Source organism: Camellia sinensis, unplaced genomic scaffold (assembly GCF_055761805.1).
Source record: "Camellia sinensis isolate YWXY unplaced genomic scaffold, ASM5576180v1 Unanchor1, whole genome shotgun sequence".
NCBI classification, from domain to species: Eukaryota; Viridiplantae; Streptophyta; class Magnoliopsida; order Ericales; family Theaceae; genus Camellia; species Camellia sinensis.
In genome coordinates this window covers 2,930,510-2,954,150 of record NW_028128987.1, presented here as the reverse complement: position 1 = coordinate 2,954,150, position 23,641 = coordinate 2,930,510, and the positions used below count along the sequence as shown (strand labels likewise).

Sequence of the window (23,641 nt, the reverse complement as noted above, 5' to 3'; positions counted from 1 at the left end):
ACAAGTTTCAATTTTATTACTAATTTCAGTGTGTGCACCCTTTGTTTTTTCACATTACAACCTCTAAATAAGTCATTGAATCTGTTAAGGCAAAGATTCTTAACCACAATTGTTTGTTCTTGTTTGTTTGTGGAATTTTGGTTTTGTCTGTCGACTAAGTCCTGTTGATTTACCCCAAACCAAATTTTTGCTAACAATTAGGATGAGTTAATTAAATAAGTTGGAATGGATGCCTTACTGGTAGTCTTATCTTATTTCGATTTAATTATTTATTTGAGTTAACTGGTGGGTTTAATTAAATAAATTGGACTTATGGAGTCAGGTAATTAAATCAGAAAAATTGGCATGGCATGATATTATGTGTATATAGTATCACTATACTTGCATGTTTTTGAAAGTAATGATATAAGATTATTTGGTGAGAGTGTGGTTTGCTCACCCCCTACTAGATAGTTGCAAGTGGATGTTTTCGTGGTTAAGGATTAGATATCTTGTTTTGTCTCATCATTGTTGTAATCTGGTGATGAGCTGTAGTGCTTCTATTTGTTATGTTTGGCTTGCAATCTTATTTATTTATTTGACTTAACATCTTCCTTTTGTAAAAAGGCAGCGCCCTCATTATTATTGTAAGCCCTTGGGGCATTTTGTTTGTAAAAGACAAGTTATATTAAATGCATTATACAAAGATTGGGTTTATGGTTTCCATAGTTCCAGCCTTGCCACCGGTCCACAAGGATTTTAACTGAATTTGGAACCACCCACAACAACCCCCACCACTTCATAATCTTAGACCACATGTTCCAAACAAGTTTACACCATAGTAATACATGTTCAGGTGTCTCGATAGTGTCCCTGCAGAATCTACATTGACCCTTCAAGGTTGTTAATAATCCTCAACCTTATCAATAACCACCCAAAAAATTAGACTTTGTATGGAGCTACATTTTCCAAAACCAGTTTTGCCCTCTTCTCCTTTGACCATGTCTTATCTTCTGTTAATGTATATCCTAATTTATGTATAAATCCTAATTATCCTAATTAATGTATATCATTGTTAATGTATATCATAAATAAAGAATTAGAGTTAGATTAGGATTGTATCACACTCCTAAATATAGGAGCTCTTGTACATAGTTATTCAATTCAATTATACAAATACACAATTTTTCCTTTCTTTTAACCATTCTAGCATGGTATCAAATTGTAGGTCTTGAATCTTAGCTCCTCTTTTCTCCTGCTTATTGCCCGTACACAGTGGCATTATAGCATCTCTCTTCTTTGTCATCAATACACCATTCTTTGTTTCATAACACTGCTCCGTCACTGCTCCGTCATCATTTTTTACCAAAATTTTATAAATTTTTTACTGCTCGGAATGATTCTCTGGTTCCAACGCCACCAGGCCTATCGCCACACATCTCCACACGTGCTCCCACAAGCCGTTTTTGTAGTCGACGCGTCCAGCCTTCCACCGCCACTCTCTCACGCACCAACACACGTCCTTCCTGCTACCGCCTGTGCCGTTTCTACTTCCGTGCACCCACGTATGCCGTCCTACTATCGTGCACCCGCGTGCACTGCTTCTGCTATTGTGCACTTGCGTGCACCGTTTCTGTTACTATGCGCCTCGCACGCCTCTATCACTACCGTGCGCCGCGCACGCCTCTATCACTATCGTGGGCCGCGCGTCTCTTCTACTGACGTACGTCGCGCACACTAACGTCATCTACTTGTTACTGACATCATCTTTGGCCTATTTGTCATCTACAAGCCCATTTTTTGGCTATTTTTAGGCCAACTCAACTGCTCTCTAGCTATTTTCAACGTTCCAGGTTCACTGGGACACTTTGTTTCACCCAGTTCTACTCTGACACTACTGGGCCCTCTTTGTGACTCATACTTTGATCACTTCATGGATCATTTAGATAGTTCTCTTCTCTACGATGTCTCTTCTGGATCCTTTATTGGTCGACATGACTCTTCGATTCAATTTGCCTCTACTGCTATTACACCTGCCTCCTCTTCCACTCACATTATTCATGATATTGAAGCTATTATGAAAAAGGTTATTTCCACTTTTGGTACAGTTTCTACTACTATCTCAGTCACCCCAGGTACCTCTTCATGGTATTTTGATTCGGCTTGTTGCAACCATATGACCTCTGACCCTACACTGTTTTCTTCCACTATGTGTCCTTCTAATTCACCTAGCATTCATACTGCTGGTGGTTCTCAAATGCATATTAGTCATGTAGGTCATATTTCTACCTCTAATGTCTCTATTCCTCACACTTATCTGATCCCTAATCTTACACTTAATCATATCTCTATTGGTCAACTCTATAATCCTGGCCTCACTATTCTATTTTCTCCAATTGGTTGTGCTATGTAGGATCCAAAGACAAGACAAACCCTTGGGATAGGTCGTAGACATGGACGTCTATATGAGCTCATCGGCCTGCACATTCCCTCATCCAGTCCTTCCAATGTTGAGACTACTACTTTTGCTACTATTAGTTCCCCTCTTGCTTTATGGGATTCTCGGTTAGGTCATGTGTCTTTTGGTCGTTTACGCTCTCTAGTTTCAATTAGTCAGTTAGGTGATGTTCAAAATGATAAAATAGACTGTCTATCTTGTCAACTTGCAAAACATCCTGCCTTGCCATTTATTACTAGTACCTCTATGTCTCATGCACCTTTTGATCTCATACCCTCTGATGTTTGGAAGCCTTCACCTAATACCACTATGAGGGGATCTAAATACTTTGTTATATTTGAAATGATTTCACTCGTTTTACCTAGTTATTTCTTATGAAATCTCGCTCTCAGTTACACCAAATATACCAAGATTTTTCTCACATGGTCAAAACTCAGTTTTCCTCCACCATCAAAATTTTTCGTGTTGACAATGCTTAGGAATACAAACAAACTCATTTTTTGAAATTCCTTCGTCAAAATGGTACGCTTTCTCATTATTCTTGCCTTGGTACCTTCTAACACAATGGTCATACTGAGCGCAAACATTGCCATATCCTAGACACTGTCCTTGCTCTTTTAACCTCTTCTTCTTGTCCTGAACATTTTTTGGGAGTAGCTGCTCTCATAACAGTCTATACTATCAGCTGTGTTCCTTCTCCTACCATCAATAATCAAACCCCATATGAGCGTCTGTATGGCCTACCTCATGCCTATACTAGTCTTCGTGTGTTCGGATGTGCTTGTTTTGTTCTTCTTCAACCACATGAGCATACCAAATTAGAACCTCGCGTCCATTTGTGTTACTTCTTGGGGTATGAGATTGAACATAAAGATTATCATTGTTGGGATCCTTTTTCTTGTCGTCTTCGTGTCTCTCGTCATATAGCATTTTGGAACATAAAATGTTCTCCTCTACATCTAAGTTTCATATGTCCACTCCTCTTACTACACCACTCTTTACAAATCCCTCTCTTCTGTTTGATAAGCTTGATACAGACATTATTTCTGACATGATGACTCTGGCCCATCCTGAGGATTCTGCTTCGTCTTTTGGTCCTGCTGCTCCACTCAGTGATCCTAAGCCAGCTTCTGAACCTGCTTTTACTTCACCTCCTAGTCCTGTTATCATTTCCTCTCCCAGTGAGCCTCATACATCCCTTGATTCCACTACATCATCTTCTGCACTAGAGGTACCTCTTCGTCATTCTACTCAGGTAACATAACCTTCTGTACTTCTTCGTGATTTCATTGTTGGTTTCATTGCTTTTTCTTCTCATGAACCTACTTCCTATCTAGAGGCTTGGTCTAACCCTCTTTGGCAGTAAGCTATGAGTGATGAACTACAGACTTTAGATAAAACTCATACTTCGGATGTAGTTGACCTTCTACCTAGCAAGAGTGTTATTAGTTACAAATTGGTTTACAAGATCAAAACCCACTCTGATGGTTCCATTAAGCGTTACAAAGCTCGTCTTGTTGCTCGGGGGTTTACTCAAGAATATCGGATTAATTACGAGGAAATATTTGCTCATGTTGCTCATCTTACTTTAGTTCGTAGCCTACTTACCGTTGCTATTGTTCGTCATTAGAGTCTTTGTCAGATGGATGTCAAGAATACCTTTCTCAATGGCAATCTTACTGAGGAAGTTTATATGCAATCCCCTCCTGGTTCCTTAGTTCCGTCCACCAAGGTCTGTAAACTTCGTTGTGCTTTGTATGGTTTGAAACAAGCTCCTCATACCTGGTTTGTCAAGTTCAATTCTAGTATTAGTGACTTTGGATTCTCTTCTAGTGCCTATGATTCTGCTCTGTTTATATGCAAAACAGAGCGTGGTGTTATTATTATTCTTCTTCTCTATGTTGATGATATGATCATCACCGGGGATGACACAGTGGGTATCTCTAGTCTCAAACAGTTCCTCGATCGCCAGTTTGAGATGAAATATTTAGGTTTGCTTAGTTACTTCCTCTGCTTGGAAATTGTTTATGATCCTTCTAGTTACTTTGTCACCCAGGCCAAGTATACCTCTGATCTCCTGGCTCATACTGGTCTTAGTGATTGCAAGACTGCTCCTACCCCAGTTGATCTTCAAACTCGTCTCACATCTCTTGACGGTCACCTGTTGTCTGATGCTACCTTATATCATCAGCTAGTTGGCAATCTTGTTTGTCTCATAGTTACTCGTTTAGACATTCCATATGTTGTTCACGTTGTCAGTCAGGTCATGGCTGCTCCTTGCTTTCCGCACTATGATGCTTTGGTTCGTATTTTGTGCTATCTTAAAGGAACTATGTTTCATGGTCTTCACTACTCAACACACTCATCTCTACAGTTACACGCATTTTCTGATGAAGGTTGGGTAAGGAATCCTACTGATCACCTTTCTACTATAGGATTTTGCTTCTTTTTGGGTGACTCTCTCCTTGCTTGGCGAAGCAAGAAGCAAACTCTTGTTGCTTGTTCTAGTACTGAGCCTCAGTATCATGCTCTTGCTGACATTACTCAGGAGCTTGCATGGCTTCGCTGGCTTCTTTCTGATATAGGGGTTTTTCATTCTACTGTGATTAACCTCTATTGTGATAATCTGAGTGCTATTCAGATTGCCCATAATGATGTCTTCCATGATCGCACAAAGCATATTGAGATTGATTGTCACTTCATACGACAGCATGTTACTAGTGGCATTGTTCGTCTTATCTTTGTTATCTCTGTCGATCAGACAGCCAGCATCTTCACCAAGGCTCATCCTCCTAGTCGTTTCAGTGATCTAGTTTCCAAACTCAAGTTGGTTGATACTTCCCACCTTGAGTCTGAAGGGGGCTATTAATGTATACCCTAATTAATGTATATATATATATATATATATATCCTAATTATCCAAATTAATGTAGATCATTGTTAATGTATATCATAAATTAGGAATTAGAGTTAGATTAGGATTGTATCACTCTCCTATATATATGAGCTCTTGTACATGGTTATTCAATTCAATAATACAGATACACAATTTTCCCTTTCTTTCAACCATTTTAACATCTTCGAAGCTTCGAATAACTGAAGCTATGCAGAAGATTCCATTTGAGTCAGTTTTCCATTTAATTTCATCCATCACCCTATCTCTAATAGCTGGAGCTACATTCAATAATAATTTCATCCTCTCCACTTCCTCTGCTTCCTAAGCAAACAGTTCTCTCATAAAGGCCATCCAAGAACTCAAGTTGAGGTTCTGATTAATCACAAAATTAGCTACCCTCCCTTCTTTATTCAAACATAACCGATAGAGCCTGGGAAAAACACTTTTTAAGGTCTGTCCCCCCATCAATCCACCTATCCCTCCAAAATGACAATCTCTTTCTATCTCCTAAGTTGAAACAAATATTTCCAATGAACAGCCCAAAAATTGTAGGGTTTCTATCTTTGACCATGAATACATCATTCCAAATTCAAGAGTATGATGACCTTTGATCCAGCCTAGGCAACCAACATCGATTATCAATCCCATATATTTCGTAGATCATTCTCCTCCAAAAGCTTTCCCTTTCAGTCCTGAACCTCCATCACCACTTCAATAGTAATGCATCATTGAAGACTCTTTAACTTTCGAATACCTGCTCCTCCATAATCCTTTCCACTTGTCACCTTTTCCCATTTGATCATTTGAATCTTTTTTCCATGGTCATTATCACCCCCACAGAAAACCACTTCAAATTTTATCAATCACACTCTCCACCGCCACTAGTATTCTAAATAGCGACATGATAGTTTGTTAGCAGAGAGCTTAAGACAAGTTAATCTACCCCCGAAGGACAAGAGTCTCCTCTTCCACATTGCTAACTTGGATCTGAATTTCTGTAGTACTGGTTCCCAAGTTCTTTTCAGCCTCAACTTTGCTCCCAAAGAAGTCGTAGATTTTTCATTGGAAACTTCTGTGCCTTACAGTTTAGGGCTGAAGCAAAATCTTCTACTAGACTATCTTCAGCTCCAAAATTGATATTTAAACCAGAAACTAGCTCAAAACATCGCAGAAAGAGAGAGAGAGAGAAAAAAAAAACTCCTTATGTTTACTACCTCAACCAATCCGCTTGACAAAAGATAATGGTATCATCCGCGAATTGGAGGTGAGTCAAATTTACTCCATTAATTCCTAGCTTTGCTCCCCTTATTAACCTCATTTGCTTTGCCCTTTTAAACATCATATTTAACACCTCACCGTTATTACGAAGAGGAATGGTGACAAGGGATCGCCTTGTCTCAATCCTTTTTGCAAGTTGAAATCTTTTGTGGGTGACCCATTAACAAGAACTGATGCTTTGGCTGATGTTATAAACTCCCTAATCCACTCAATCCACTTAGCCTTGAACCCAAATTTCTCCGTTGAATATTTAGTTGGTTGTAATTTCACTTCCTTGCTTTATGGATTCTGGCTAGCTTTGTGATTTGAATATGAAAACTCTTTAGGTATGTTTTCATAATCTTTGAATGAAATTCTTATTTTGTGAATATATATATATATATATATATATATGTGTGTGTGAGACCTAAGATCATAAACGAAACTATAGATCTTAAAATATTAGATGAGATTATATATCATGTCAGCAATTGTACTAAATTTAGTTAGGATAAAAAAAAAATTGTGTTGCTGTATATTACCAATTTATCACACGGAGTTGACCGTATTTCAGTAGCATTCATTCTATAATTTCATATTTAAAAAATATTTCATATAACATTTTATTAAGTGTTTCATATTTTTCTCTTTTTTCAATGTGAGATAAAGTCTCCAAACTTATTTCAAGCTTTTCATAGAAAAACAAGGAATGTTTTAAAAACACCCAAAACCTAAACAATTAATTTTAAAAATCATTTTGAAATTTTCTCAAAAACATTTCCCATCATTTTGTGTATTTTCCATTATCATGCATCAAACTATTGAAATTTTCATCATATTTTAAACCTCGTTTATTTTTATTTTCTGATTAAAAAAAATAGTGAAATTCATCCAAAATGAAATATGAAAAGCCAAAACTTATTTACAACAAGAAGGAGATCAAGAAATGCAACAATTTGGAATCAAAATGAATTCATTTCCAGAGTGTAACTCTTTTTCTTCTTCATCATCTCCCACACAGCTTCACTAAACACCTCTTCTTCTCCTCCTCCTTCCCCATTCCAAACCCTCTCCGCCAAATCACCATCGCTCTCCTCCGCCTTCTTCTCCCCATCCACAGGCCTAATCACCAGCAGCGTCGCCCCTCTCATCACGCACCCCGACGCCGGCAACTCAATCACAGGCACGTACCATAATTTCATCTTCAGTGCCGGCAACGGTGTCCTCTCCAACATCGGCGACAACTCCAATTCAGCCGATGAATTCACTTTATTCCTCAATTCTTCAATCTGCTCTCTCTTCATATTCAGCCTCCCCTGTTTACTCCTATCCGTAACCACCACATTTTGAAGCATTTGATGCGTTGAAACAACTTGCTGCATCAAGTAATGCCTTGCCGACGCAGCAATCAAGCACGAGATCGTCCAGACTACTCGCAATTTCAGCTCATCGTCTGTGAGCTCGGCTTCTTCTTCATCTTCTTCTTCTTGTTGTTGTTTGTGATTTTGTGTATCGAAAGATTTGGATCCGAGTATCACACAGCTCTCGAGATGGCTCCCAAACTCGGCTCTCCATCTCAACAACGAATCACCGTCGTTGATTGATTCGATTTCGCCGCCATATCCTGGAAGCTCAATTTGCAGGGATTGAATTTCCTTGAAATTCTTCAGGATTTCATTTGGCGAATGGTAAGAACAATCAAACCGAGACGACGACGAAGATTTCAAAGTGATGATACGGCGAAGACATCGAAATGGCGTCGTGATGAGTTTACGAATCAGAGACTTGAAAAGGCTTTTAGATCTGTGGCTGCAATCGATACAGCTGGATTTCGAAATCTGATCGTAGGATCCGCAGAGGCTTTTGCGAGGAACTGTGAGGTAAACATTGTCGACTTGAGGAATTAGAGAAGCAAATCGCCTGCAGACCAAATTGCATCTGCTGAGAGATTCAGCGTCGTGTAATTTGTTGAAAATCAGACGAAGAATCGCATCAGGTAATCGATCAAACTCATCATCTTCTTCGTTAATGAAACTCATTTTTCTTGCTTTGTTTTGCTTTTTCTTTACTCTTCCAAAGTTTGAATTGTGAGAAAATTTCAAGGGGTCTTAATGGTAAGGTTGAATGTTTGGCGCGTAAGAAAGTTATATCATTTTATTATAGAGTCTAGCGCCGACACACGTTAAAAGAGCAGGGAGTTTTTGACTTTGACGAAATCAATAATGGGATTATTTGATTCCCGACAATGGATTTATTTATTAGATTTATGGGGAGGTGGAGTTGGATTATTACTTGGCAATCTCATCCTCAGGAAGATAGATGAGAGACAGAGGAGTGCACATGTGATTCACGTGCATTATTCCCGCCAAAAAAAAAAAAAAAAAAAAAAAAAAACGTGTTTATCCAATGCAATTATGTGATACTCCCGTGTCTCTATTACTATTTTTTTTTTTAGTTTTTTAGTTTACAAAAATGCTTCCAACCATCAAAAATATTGATCCCCGTGACCCCCTTTGATGTGGATGAGGCACGTAATCTTTCATGTGTATCACAACTCACGCACCTTTTCTTTCTCTCTCTTTATTCAGAATTCAAATTCTCCTATTGCATTATTGATCAAAATCTCCTTGCATCAAAATCTCCTTGCAATACAGATCTCTCATCTCTATGGCTCCCTCTCCCTCATTCCCTTGGCTTTAACAAGAGAAACCCTGACATGCTCCTTCCCTTGACTCTGACACCCGACTCCCTCATTCCCTTAACTCCGACGCCCGACTCTTGACTCTCTCCAACAAAAACCCAATGAAGGATGACTAAGAAGTAACTCCGACTTCGACTTATATCTCTATCCGTGTATATATATATATATATGTATATGTCTGTGTATATATATTGAGAATATATGTATCTTGTATATATATTAGGGTTTTGGATAAACACTTTGATTGAATGTTTGGATTTTGGCCTTTTGATTTGGGAATTGAGTAATCTTTATATTACCTACCACCTGCTCGATGAAATTTCTCAACCAAATCTTCTAGTCCTAACCCAAGTGTTTCTACAAACCTCTTTTTCTCCCACATTTTGACCATTGATTCCAGCTAGAATTATTTTTTTATAACCTACGGTTGTTGTTGTTGTTGGTTTTTTTTTTTTTGCCTTGTGTTGGACCTATATTGTACAAGGAGATATGCTGCTGGTTGTGAATTACTAAGACTACAGAAAATTGAGAAAATTGGAATTTTTTCATAAAATATTCTTTTACGAGTTTGGTTTTTAATATTGCATCATAAGCTTCTTGAACTTTTACATTGAATTAAGAATCCATATGGGTTCTCATTATATTGTTTTTGTTCTGTATCATACAAATAAACAAGCAAAATTTGCCTCTGTACCATATATAACTCTGCTTTGCTTGCTTTGGTTGTCTCTGTTTTTATGCTCTCTCTTCAAGTATTTATGTACATACACATTTTATATATATCTTATGTATTGTATGCACATGTATATTTAGTGTGATGGATTTAAGATTCTTTTGATTCTTGGCCTTAATAAATATGTTTTGTGTGCGAATTATATGAACAAGAGACCACGTGAGCCCAAAACATGATAGCCCTATTACCATCCATTGTTTTAACTTGAATATAGGTGCATTCACAGTTTAATGAGGAATTGTATTATATAATAATTTTAAAAACTCACATTGGACTTTATGAAATATAATCATTATACTTTTTGGGTTTATATTTTTTTCAGATGTCAACTTCAAGTGTGAATGGTAGTAGCTCAGATCGGTTGACATATTTCAACAAAAATTGTCCTAGATGTAATAAAAAGGCCACTATTCGGATTTTTGAGACAGATCGAAACAAAAACAAGTTATTCTACTCTTGTAATGATTGTGGTGGTTTTATTGGATGGTGCTTGCCTACAAATTCACAATGTAGAGATGATGAAATTCCAAGACAAGTAGAAGGAGAAGTGCCAATTGTCAGTAAACAACTTCAATCTATGACCGAACTACAAAGATCTATGAGGGATCAACTTCGAATTCAGAGCGCAAAGAAGCAAAAAAATGGAATATGTGTTGTTTGTGTTGCTTGTAATTGGTGCCTTATCACATATGAAGATGTAATAATTTATACATGCAAGTTGGAAGTAGAAGTAGATTGAATACTCTTGTATGGTACTGTGATGTTTGAGAGCAAGTTATGTTTTGTTGTGTATTAAAACCCAATTAATGTAAATGTTTTGTTGTGAGTGAAATAGAACATGACTTGTTTAAACTTGTAAAATTTGTTTAATATTTGCATACAGATTGTAACTTCTGTTCAAACAAAATATTTATCTCAGGACACAATGTAAAAGTTTCTTCATAATAAGTTCTAATCTCAAACACAAACTGTAAAAGTTCAATAAACTAGGATATAAGGTCCATAATGTCCACCACTCCTGGTGTGCATGCATTAAAGCCCAATGGGGTTAGAGATCCAGATCCAAAATCTGAGTTGGAGCATTCATTAAACTTCTCGGTGTGCCTCTTATAAAGTCTGAAAGGGTAAGGGATGTGCCTCAAATATCATTTACCACCTGTGATAATTCAAATAAAAGTACATGTTAAAAAAAATATATTTCTAAATGAAAACAGACAATTGATGTAAAGTCATCTTATGAACATGTATCGACACATACATACTATTTTGCATGCCAATCATATAAGGATAATACGGTGTATATGCACTAACTTAAGCTTGAGCTTCAAATCAAAACACCTTAGCAACCTATAATAATCCAGAATGATCAATGATTGAAATTTATGAATTGCTTTAATGTAGTTGAATAGTGTTTGCCAAAAAAAAAAAAAAGTTGAATAGACAATTTTCCTTTCTTTTTTTTTTTTTGTCGTTGCCTTGAACCGATTCACTATTTGATCTACTTCGGCAACGTTTCGTTTTTAACTGGACGGCCTCTTCACCGAGCAACCAAAGGACTAATCACCTTCCTAGTACTAGCTCCTTTTGTAGAACCGATGGCAATCAAACAAGCAATTGGGGAAGATGGTATATGATTAGTAGAAGGTGGTAAATTATTCTCATCACCCAATTCATCTTTCATGACTCTATCCTTGATTGCATCCAAGCTAAGGTCTATAATTTTAATTTTTCCTTTAGAGTTGCCAACAACTTGTACAATGCCAATCAATTTCTTGTTCACCCTCTCATAGCAACTTGCATTGAAATCATCCCTAAAGCCAGGGTATGTGGTTTTGATGTATGTGTACTCTCTATTCAAATCTTTTCTCCATCGTGGCATAATGTATTTATTTGGAACCTCGTTTATACACATTTTCACAAGCACAACGAGTGAGTGAACCCACAAAATGCCTCTAAACTCAAACAACTGACACATATATTGAACTTCACATTTAGTTCAATTAAAATAGGCAACAAAGTCCACATACTTCATCTTCTCACAAACTATCATCGCTTCTTGGACATTATATGTACAAATTGATTCCTCCTCTTTGACAATCAAGGCTTGACAGTAAACTAATCTCTTCAACTCTCCTTGAACTTCTTTGAATTTTGCATTGGTGTAGGCTTGCTGAAATTGCTTCTCAAAACCATATATAGTTAGGCAATCAAACAATTTGCATCGAGACTTGAAGTTTGCTTTCTTCTCTTTCTCTACCTTACTTCTTAAAGCATTGTCATATTGCTCAACAAATTGCTTTAATGTAGTCTTTAGGTTGACATGTCCATCAAAAAATACATCCATGCTTTCACTTCGTTGTGTAGTTGACATGCCAGCCCAAAAAAGTCTTTAACATAGACAGGAACCCATCAATGCCACTCATCATATAGCACACTTAACCACTCATTATCATGAAGATTGAATTTTGTAAGCATCTCTTCTCATTCATTCTCAAATTAATCTCTTGTCAAATAGTCATAAATTGCATTTTACAGAGCCAACTTTATAAGTTCATACTGAGAATATCTTTTCAACTTCTCCGGAATTTTGTTCATTATATGCCATAAGCACCATCGATGTCGAGCCTGTGGAAAGACAATTTCTATAGCATTTTGCATAGCTCTGCACTAATCAGTTATGATAGCTTTTGAAGGATGATTTGACATGCAACTTAACCACAACTTGAATAGCCAAACAAATGCGTTAGTGTCTTCACTAGATAACAATCCACAACTAAGCAAAATAGACTATCCATGGTGATTAATACCTACAAATGGAGCAAATGGCATGTCATATTTGTTCGTGAGATAAGTTGTGTCAAATAAAGCAACATCTCCAAATGCTGATAAGTCGCCCAACTCCTTACATTAGCCCAAAACAAGTCTCTAATGCGAAACTCCTCATCAACATCAATCATATAAAAGAATCTCTCACTATGACCTTGCATCCTCATAAAATAACTTTGAAGTGATTCGGCATCACCTTTCCCAAGCCTCAATCTTCTTGCTCTCTCAATGTAATTCCTTGTATCTCGCTCATCAAATGCCAATGACTCATATCCCCCTGCTTCAACAACCATTGAATGATAGTTACTAGACACCCCAATCCCTACTTGATCATTAATTTCTAATATTCTCTTCACAGGAGCAAGAATTTTCTTATACATTGTAAAATAACGTGAGTCGGTGGGAATCAAATCATGATTATGCTCAAGGTTAACTATGGTTAACATATATCTCCCATTCTTTTGGAGACTAGCTCGTACCCTTGCATTGTAACCAATTTTTGTGGACAAAGATAACTTTAGAGGGTTGACTTTTTATTTCTTTTTTCTCTCCCCTGCTCGAGAACATTCAATTGCAATGCATTTTAATTGCCTATCATCTCCAAAATGTTGTGCTCTATGAGCTATAAAAAATTCAACATGCTTAGCATATTTTCCATAAAATGTGTACACTTCTTTCGTTGAACTAAAACACATACCCTTCTTAGGTTCTTCAACTTCTCCACTCTCATATTCTGAAGGATTGTCACCACCATTTGAATCAACCTCCATTTTTCCACTTTCAAAATTGAAATTGAAATTGAAATTGAATGATTTCAGAATGATTATTATAGGCTGCTTGATTTCAAAATGTTGGAGGATGAAACAAAACCATGATGAGCCGATATTAATTGAAAAACAAATAATATGCCAAATAGAATTTTAACTGGAAACCAAGTAGAATTTTAAATGGAAAACTCATAAACTGGAAACGAGTGTACAATGTGTCAAATTGGAAACAAGTAAATGCAAACTGGAAACTGGAAACAAATAAAAAATAATAATATGTCAATCTAGCCCAACAAACCAAGTAGAATTTTAACTGCAAAACTCAAGAGATAGGACTCTTAGATTCATCCAAATTCAATCCAAAAGATAGGACTTTTATTTGCCATGGAAGATTCAATAAAGTCAAGAAACAAAGCACATTATATATACAAGCTAGAACACAATTCCCAAATACATCAAAAATCTATTCAAAAGTATCAAAAATCTTTTTAAAATTAATTTCAAAACATCAAAAAGCCCAAATCATCATATATACAAGTGTCATTGCCCAGATTTTGATTTGCTTGTAATGGATTATACTGATAAATCCCTAACTCATATGGATAGAGTATTGGAGGGAAAAAAGTTTACTTGAGAAACTGCGATCGAGAGCATGCGCGAGAAAGAGAAGCAGTTGAAGATTGAGGAGAGTGAGAGATAGAGACGGAGAAGAGCTATAGATTGAGTTCCCGGAGAGCTATGGCCATCAACGGAGGAGAGCTGTAACGCCCCCAAAATAATTACAATAATCCAACTCCAAACTCCTGTACAAAGTGATATAGATACAATAAGAAGCTTTCATTAATCAAAGTTAATATACAAAACATGACACATGCGATATACATTCATAAATCGTTCATCCTGAATTTACAGTATGTGTTACAAGACGTAAATAAAGAATGAAAGCTAAACAGATATTCATATGCCCTAATGGCTTATATCTTTCTAAAATCGTGCTTGGTTACAACAAAATGAGTCATAAGCTCGATGCAAATAAAGCCCTAGGCTTGTAAAAGAGTAAATACAAAACAAACAAAAATTGAGCCTTCAGCTCCACAATCCTCCCAAGCTAAGTCCTTGGCGGAGGCATATCACCAGTACCTGAAAATGGTTTTCCCCAAGTAGGGTGAGCCAAAGCCCAGTAGAAACAATCTAACACAATATATGAATCTTAACAAAGATAAAAGTATAATGTGCATATACAATGTCTGTGATAAAATCATTCATATTCTACAAGATCATAATGTGCCAAGTTTTATATTTCAATCCATTTTATCTTAATTCATTTCAAGTCAATTCATTTCACCTCAATTCATGAATTAGATTCATTGTGATCCAAACAACCTAACTAAGGCTACAACTCAGTGGTTATCTAATCAATACAACCATTACACAAACCCTTCAATTTGCCATTTTACGAAAAATTTCGTCCGCGGGGATCGGCACCCATGTACACACGCGATTTTCGGGACTTTCACCCTGGACACACAAGCCAACTTAATTCAATAGAGTCCATCACCTTTCTTCTTCCAAACATGGAGTACATCTTCTTTCTCCTCTTAAATATCATAAATATACAATGTATTAAAACACAGTCATATTCAATGACAATAGTTAAGAGATTAGTTTCAATATACCTAATCCTCATACAATTTTATACAATAATCATAGCTATCCTCTACCGATAGCCCTAAATAGATATAAGATAGCAACATGGGAGAACGGACGAGGGAAGAGGGAAAGAGGGAAAAAGGGAAATGTGAGGTTTTGGGTTTGGGTTCTTGCTATATTTAGTCAACATCTCTCGGAACTGAGCACCTTCGAGTGCATGGCAGTGTTGATCAATCACTATGTTGGATAAGAGAATCCTCGCTAAGGTGGAGATTTGTTGAACATTGGGCTAAAGATTCAGCCGAACTACTCACATAGGTTGAAGGGGTGATTTGTTGGAGATCACCCCATGTGAGGAGTGATCTCTTCTCCATGTGAAGTCAACACAGCAACACAGCTTGCCAACCAACAACACAGCTTGCCAACAGACAAGTCACAAAGGTGGACGGCCACTTTTGTGAAGGAACAGGCTGGCCATGTGCAAGGCCAGCCAACCTCTCCACGTTCTGTTGAGTGTATAAATGGAGAGGCCAAGGGAAGAGTTGAATAGAGAAAAAACTATCAGAGTGTATTGTCTCCTTTGTAATTCTTCCATTTCTCTCCATATAATGAAATCCGCTGCCTGTGGGCGTAGGCGACTTGCCAAACCACGTTAAAACTCTTGTGTTGTTGCTTGTATGTGTTTCTTGGTGTGCCCTCGATCCCCAACACGATGTTTGTCAAATATGCTGTGAATGAAGATGGAAAGACCGCATTTGCTTTGGCAGTCGAAAAGGGTCACTCGCATTTGTATGATATGTTGCATTTGGGCGATGCGTTGCATAGAGCTACAAGGATTGATGATGTCCATGCCATGAAGAGTTGTATTGCGGAAGGAGTGAATGTGAACGAAAAGGATCAGAATGGTTGGACTGCTTTGCATAGAGCTGCATTTAAAGGAAGAATTGAGAGTGTTAAGACCTTGGTTAGTAATGGAGCTCAAATTGATCTTCTTGATGATGGTGGATACACATCGCTTCGTCGTGCAGTGGAGGGAGGGCATATGCAGGTTGCAATGTATCTGATAGTTCATGGGGCTAAATCAAATGTTGTGAAGAATAATAGTAGTCTCAAAGGCTTTGGGATGGTTCCTTTCAATTTGGATTGTTTCAAGTACCATCCTTCTCTTGTAACCACTCCCATGTGTCAAGAGAAAAAAATAGCTTGATCCTATGTTTGATAGTTTTTGAGTTGAATGGATTAATAGCAAAAATTTGTATATGATTTTAGAAATTTTTTGTGTAGTTTGTAGAGAAGGGTTGTGTTTCCCTCTCACCAGATTGTACATGGGAGTCCATGGGGGTTGTGTGAGCCTCAGATCTTCTATTCAATCTATGTTCATTATGAGGATTTAAATGTATCCAAGCCCATGATATGAATTAAGGTTTTGTTTTGGAGTTTCTGATTTTGTTCAAGGTTCGTTTTTCCCTTGTAAGTCTAGCCCAATTATGGTACAAAACTAGTATGGTCAATATTAGGTACAATATTCAAAAAAATTGGTGAAGTATGGACATTGTGCAGTAAATAGGAGCCCCATTTTGTTAGGTACATATTAAAAAAATTAGCATGGTCATTGTTAGTTCGTATAGTGTTGGCGGCCTTGCATGGTTGGGCAGGGAGAGAGAGTATGATTTGTGTTTCCGTCTCAATAAGAGTGAACCTTCATCTTCAATTCAGTCAGTGTACATTTAAGGTCATATTTATTTGAACCGATTGGATTATATGAGATTAACATTTTTAGAAGTACTAGTCTTAAGATTATCAATGTTTTCAAATTGAATATCTTGCCCTATGTTTATATTGGCTTAGGATTATGAGGTGTAATAATTAATTTGAATTTTTCTTTGGTCTTTGATTTTGCATCTCGCTCTCCCCATTTAGAAATTCAATAGTCCCTCATGTGGGGAATAATAGGGACGAGTGGACTAGTTTAACCTCAATTTTGTTAGTCAAATATCGAATTATATATTTTGTTGAATTATTAATCCAATTTCAAAGCATATTGACCCAAACAATGGTCATGAGGATTTAAATTATTCTGCCCAGAAAACGAAGTAAATTTTTGTTTTGAAGTTTGATTTTGTTCAAGATTGGTCTCTATTACCAACTTATTGTTGCAATTCCATTTTTGGTAAGTTCTGTTTGGAAATTAGTTATTTTAATTAATATTTTTATAAAAAGACGTCAAAAATAAAAAATATATTGTGACAACTTATAATGATTTTTTTTATTAAAAATTCAATTCTCCAAGTGAGGCCTAAATGTCATCTTGATAGAGATGTTGAATTTTTTTCATTACTATTATTATTATTATTATTATTTTGGGAGTTAATAGAGATGTGAAACAAGAGAAGTTTAGATCAAATGGGGAGAAAGTTAGGGTGGCCATTAGTCATGCCCCCCAATTTTTTTAATTAAAATTATCAATTAAGTTATAATTTAATATTATATATGTTAGGTTTTATTCTTGGCAACCCCGTTTGACAAAACTCCTTTCAGCTGTATTTGTTTTCGCACCTTTTATTTCAGTGAGGTTATGAGTGTTTAGATACGAATCCAACCCGAATCGTGCCTTTGTCAATTTCCATGGATCAAAACCGAGGTTGTAACAAGATCTAGTTTTTCAGATTTTCCAATTTCGATCATCCCGCTCGAGCGGGAAAAGTGACACTCGAGCGGAGATTGCAAGCTCACAGCATCTCTGTTTCGCCTGAAAAAGTACTAGATGATGTGATTCGACGCTCGAGCATGGGGACGTCCGCTCAAACGTGAAGCCTATATGAATCACACAATTTTGAAGCCTCCGCTCGAGCGGGAATTACCACGCTCGAGCGGACCTCGCGAACACAGATTCTTGGATTTCTATAAGGAACTGGTTTTCTTCCAAAACTAGGATTACTTTGGTTTTCTATAAGTAGTTGGTTTTCTTCCAAAACTGAGATAAGTCATCTAGATCTTCTTTTTGGATTCTAAGGTTTATATCTGGGGATATTTTGCTAGTTTTCTTTAATATTTTCATTGAGTATTCAACTCATAGTTTAAACAGTATACATCAAAGGATTATTTGTTTGTTCTACATAAAAGAGAGAGTTGTTCTTCGGTGGATTCTGAAGAATTCGAGCCTGAAGCTTTGGTGGATTCCAGAGTGGTTCATCGTCAATACAATTCTGAGGTGAAGACGGGGTTGGAAGAGGCACATAGAGGTTGGTTCAATTCGGGCGTGGATTCGCTAAGTAATTGAGAGTATACCTGTGTAATTCCTTTATATCTTCTTAGTGGATTGTTTTGTGGCTGTTGCTCGTGGTTTTTTATTACAATTGGAGGTGTCCAATTGTGGTTTTTTCACGTTAAAATCGTTGTGTCAATTTGTCTTGATTGTTTGATTGGGATTGTTTTATTGCTTAAAATTGATACATAATCACAAATCAACATCTAGAGGATTTCTAGATTTTTCAATTGGTATCAGAGCAGGTCATTCTATTTTTTTAAAAAAAAATTCTTTTAGAACGAGATCTTGTTTGATTTGTGATAATGGATTCAATTCGTGAGGGAAATTCTATGGTTCGACCACCGCTACTTGACGGATCCAATTATTCTTTTTGGAAAGCTCGGACAAGGTCGTTTTTGAAATCTATAGATGAAAAAGTTTGGCAATCTGTCATGAATAGGTGGACCGAACCAACAATTACTGTTGATGGAGTAACTGTCCCCAAACCAATTGAAAAGTGGAACACAATTGATTACCAAAATAGTAGCTGGAATAGTAAAGCTATCAGTTCTCTCTTTTGCGCTGTCACACCTGAAGAGTTTAGTCGTATTTGTAATTGTGAAGTCGCAAAAGAAGCTTGGGATATCTTACAAACTGTTCATGAGGGCACTCCTTCTGTGAAATGCTCAAAACTTCAAAGGCTCACATCTAGTTTCGAAAACCTTTCAATGAAAGATAGTGAGACCTTTGATGAATTTTATGCGAAGTTGAGTGACATTGTAAATTCCAGCTTCAATTTAGGTGAAAAAATACCAGAATCCAAAGTTGTGGGAAAAATTTTGAGATCCTTGCCCGATCGGTTCCAACCAAAAGTTACGACTATTGAGGAGGCTCAAGATGTTGACAATCTCAAGCTAGATCAGTTGGTTGGAAATCCCCAATCTTATGAGGCACATAGAAATTTCAAAAAGAAACAAAAAGATATTACTTTTAGTAGTGCTCATAGAGTTGGAGAGGATTCTAATGAGGACTGTGAGATAGATTCCAAGATTACGGCTGCTTTTGTTAAACAATTAAAAAAACCTTTTTTGAAAAAGAATCCTAATCTTTTGGAATCTACTCATACTCATAAATCTAAAGGCAAAGATAAACTCAAAATTAATTCTATAGCCAAAAAGGAGAAAGGAAAGATACAAGGGAACTCTGAAAGAGTCCAATGCTATGAATGCCAAGAATTTGGCCACTTTGCTTCAGAATACCCTACTCGTTTGAGGAAGAAGAAAGCCCTCGCTATCACTTGGGATGATGAATCAGAATCTGATGAAGATGAAAGTGACAATGAAGATCAAGGTGAAGAGGGACATAAACAATTCCTTACTTTCATTGTGGTTTCTGAAAACTGAAGGACGAACAGAGTATCTGAAGAGCCCGGTTGAGAATACCACTGATGATGAATCCTCGGAAAGTGATGATGAAGAGTTTGAGCAAGCTTATGAAAAGTTGTATAAGGAATCTCTTAAGTTATCCAAATTGAATGACAAACTCACTATAAAACTCACAGCATGTGAAAGTGAGAATGTCAAACTAAAGGAGGAGATTTCCAAGGCTACGCTTGATGCCATCAAGATAGCTAATGATCGACAAGCTCTTTGTGCAAAACTCTTGACTTGTGAGACAGAGAGGAACGAGCTACAACAAATCTATGCAACATATGAAGAAAAAATTGAAACTCTCGAGATGTCTCAAGTTACTTTGGAAGAACTAATGATCAAGAGAAAGGAAGACCTCAAGTGTGCCATGGTTACCATTGGTCTTTAGAACAAAGGATCAAAGACTTTGGACAATATCATTAGGTCTTAACAAATCTGTTCTAACAAGAGTGGCCTTGGCTTTGGTGGTAAGAAAGAGCAAAAACAGAGTGCATCAACATCTCATGATACAAGAACTCAAGGAAAGAGAGAACAAAAAATTCAACATAAGGATGGACTTGTCAAACTTCCTAGAGTTGGTAAGGTAAAAGAAAAGAAGGTACACTCTGTTTTTATTTGTCATCATTGTGGTATGCATGGTCATATTCGCCCTTATTGTTATAAGTTGCATGGGAGAGTGTATTTGCCTAGACCTAAAAATTGGAAGTTAGAAGCCAAGTCGAGACGGGTTCCCATTGCAGGGGAAAGGAACCACAACGTCAAGACACCACCCAAGAACTGCAATTCTCATAACTTTGTTCGTACTAAAGCAGTTTGGGTGAGAAAACTTGACTTGTGTTAATTTGTTTATTTGTTTTAGCTTTTGGGTTTTTGTGTGTTGTTTTTAATGAAAAAAATAAATAAATGTGTGCTTGTTCGTTTCTTTGTCTTGCTTTATTTTTGAAAAAAAAAAAAAAATCTTAAAAAGATTTTCTTAGTATGGTTTTGCAAGCTTGAAATTTTCGAGTGGTCCTTGGTGCATATTGGATTTGATGAGAATATCCATTACATGTTAATATATGTGTGCTTTCTGTGGTCATTACTCGCTTTGGAGTGTGTGTTTTTTGATTAATATGTCTCATTTTGTACACACTCTTGGATTAGCAAATTTTGGAGTCTTCCGCCTTAGTGATTATTTTTTCTCTATGGACTTCTGTCATTGATCTTTTGCGTTTCTAGAGGAATTGACCTATACTAGCATATCATGGGTGATGTTGAGTCTCTTAACCACCTTCCATCTTTTTGCACCTCCACGGCTTTCCCCTTAATTCTTTGCAGTCTAGCCATGATGAAAAGGCTACCTCAGAGTCACCAACCAAGCCATCCTTATTATATCCATGCTTCTCTGGTTCGGTTTCCATACTCTTGAGCGTGTCAGTCGCCAATGATTGTGCAAAAGAAAAAGAAAAAATATGCAAAAGAAAGAAAAAAAAAAGAAAAAGAAAAGATTCATTGATTGAGAGGGAGCTTCCGCCTTTACTCACCAAATACCCCTTGATTCCTAGTGGTTTGACTTTCCTTTGTTGTGCTTAGATTCTCTTGCCAGAGGTCCAGCTTTCATATCACCACTAGGATTGAATCTAGTGTTTGTCGAACTTCAAGAGTCACACACACACTTTTCTCATGGGATCTATGCTTTTCATATAATGCATCACTTTCTTTCATGAGGAATATTCTACAGACTGTGCACATTGTGTTTACTAGTAATTGTGCTTCTTGGATAATCTTGTGTGTTTTAAGGTACAAATCTAAGATTTCTTACTTGCTCCACCATATTATTTTTATCGTTTTCTTCTTGTTCACTGTTTTCAGTGTTTGTGGTTGCTTTTAGTGAGGGGGAGTTTGGTTCATCTTGACTTGGGTTGGTTTATGATCTTGCTTTTGTTGTTTGAGAGTTGTTTTTCATGAGTCTTAGTTTTCATCTATTCATGTTTTCCATCTTATGTTTCAAGATAATCGTGTCATATGTCTATTGCTTTTTCATATACTCTTGTGGGACTAATAGTTGTTTTGGAGATTGTGGCACTAATAACTGTTTTGCATATCATGACCTTGAGAAAGAAGTTGGGTTTTGTTGGCTGTAATGGGTTGGGGTGTTTAGGATTTTATTTGTTAGGTGTGTTTTGTCACGGCATTGCCAAAAGGGGAGATTGTTAGGTTTTATTCTTAGCAACCCCGTTTAACAAAACTCCTTTCAGTTGTATTTGTTTTCGCACCTTTTATTTCAGTGAGGTTATGAGTGTTTAAATGCGAATCCAACCCGAATCGTGCCTTTGTCAATTTTCATGGATCAAAACCGAGGTTGTAACAGGATCTAGTTTACCAGATTTTCCAATTTTGGTCATCCCGCTCGAACGAGAAAAGTGACGCTCGAGCGCGGATTGCAAGCTCACAGCATCTCTGTTTTGCCTGAAAAAGGACTGGATGATGTGATTCGACGCTCGAGCATGGGGACGTCCGCTCGAGCGTGAAGCCTATATGAATCACACAATTTTGAAGCCTCCGCTCGAGCGGGAATTACCACGCTTGAGCGGACCACGCGAATACAGATTCTTGGATTTCTATAAGGAATTGGTTTTCTTCCAAAACTAGGATTACTTTGGTTTTCTATAAGTAGTTGGTTTTCTCCCAAAACTGAGATAAGTCCTCCAGATCTTCTTTTTGGATTCTAAGGTTTATATCTAGGGATATTTTGCTAGTTTTCTTTGATGTTTTCATTGAGTATTCAACTCATGGTTTAAACAGTATACATCAAAGGATTATTTGTTTGTTCTACATAAAAGAGAGACTTGTTTTTCAATGGATTCTGAAGAATTCGAGCCTGAAGCTTTGGTGGATTCCAGAGTGGCTCATCGTCAAGACAATTCCAAGGTAAAGACGGGGTTGGAAGAAGTACATAGAGGTTGGTTCAATTCAGGCGTGAATTCGTTAGGTAATTGAGAGTATACCTGTGTAATTCATTTATATCTTCTTAGTGGATTGTTTTGTGGCTATTGCCCGTGATTTTTTATCACAATTGGAGGTGTCCAATTGTGGTTTTTCCACGTTAAAATCGTTGTATCGATTTGTCTTAATTGTTTGATTGAGATTGTTTTATTGCTTAAAATTAATACATAATCACAAATCAACGTCTAGAGGATTTCTAGATTTTTCAATATATAGAATAATTCTTAAATTTTTGAAGATGATCCCAAATTATTTAATATAATAGTATATGATCCTATTGATTTCATTATTAACTAATATAAATTTATTGATGTTTCTTCCTATTATTTTTTTTCCTTAAAGTATATGTTAAAATTTCTTTTTTACTAAAAGATTTTTTTTGCTACACTTAATTTTGTCTCCCCTAAAATAAATTTTTGATTTCATCCAAACCAAACAAATTATGGTAGTGTTTGGTTTGTGTTTAGAATTATGATTTGAATACAGAATTGTATTTTGAGTTTGTAACTTTTGGAATTATGATTTGAAAAGAGAAAATTTGTTTGGTTATAAGTTTTGAAAAAAGTTTTGAATTGAGTGTTGGATTTTTGAAATGAGTGTTGAGTTTATGAAAAGTTATTTGATTTATGAGTTTTGAAAAGAGTTTTTAGAACTTAATTAAAAAATTTATAACTCATAATCAAACACACAACTTAAAACTCTATTAAAAGTT

General features: G+C 36.6%; 1 protein-coding gene and 1 pseudogene across 2 annotated transcripts; both read right to left on the bottom strand.

Annotated features, from left to right (window-relative positions):
• Positions 1–7,440: 7,440 nt before the first annotated feature.
• LOC145814289 (F-box protein At5g46170 pseudogene) lies at positions 7,441–8,973 on the bottom strand (annotated as a pseudogene). The gene has a single exon (XR_014357631.1). The product of XR_014357631.1 is annotated as an F-box protein At5g46170 pseudogene (transcript).
• Positions 8,974–11,561: 2,588 nt separating this feature from the next.
• On the bottom strand, positions 11,562–12,368 carry LOC145814334 (protein FAR-RED IMPAIRED RESPONSE 1-like). The gene is made up of 2 exons (XM_082911002.1): positions 12,069–12,368; positions 11,562–11,990 (listed from the first exon to the last, which is right to left on the bottom strand). Exons 1-2 carry the CDS (start codon positions 12,366–12,368, stop codon positions 11,562–11,564), a joined length of 729 nt encoding a protein of 242 aa, XP_082767128.1.
• Between the last annotated feature and the right edge of the window lie 11,273 nt (positions 12,369–23,641).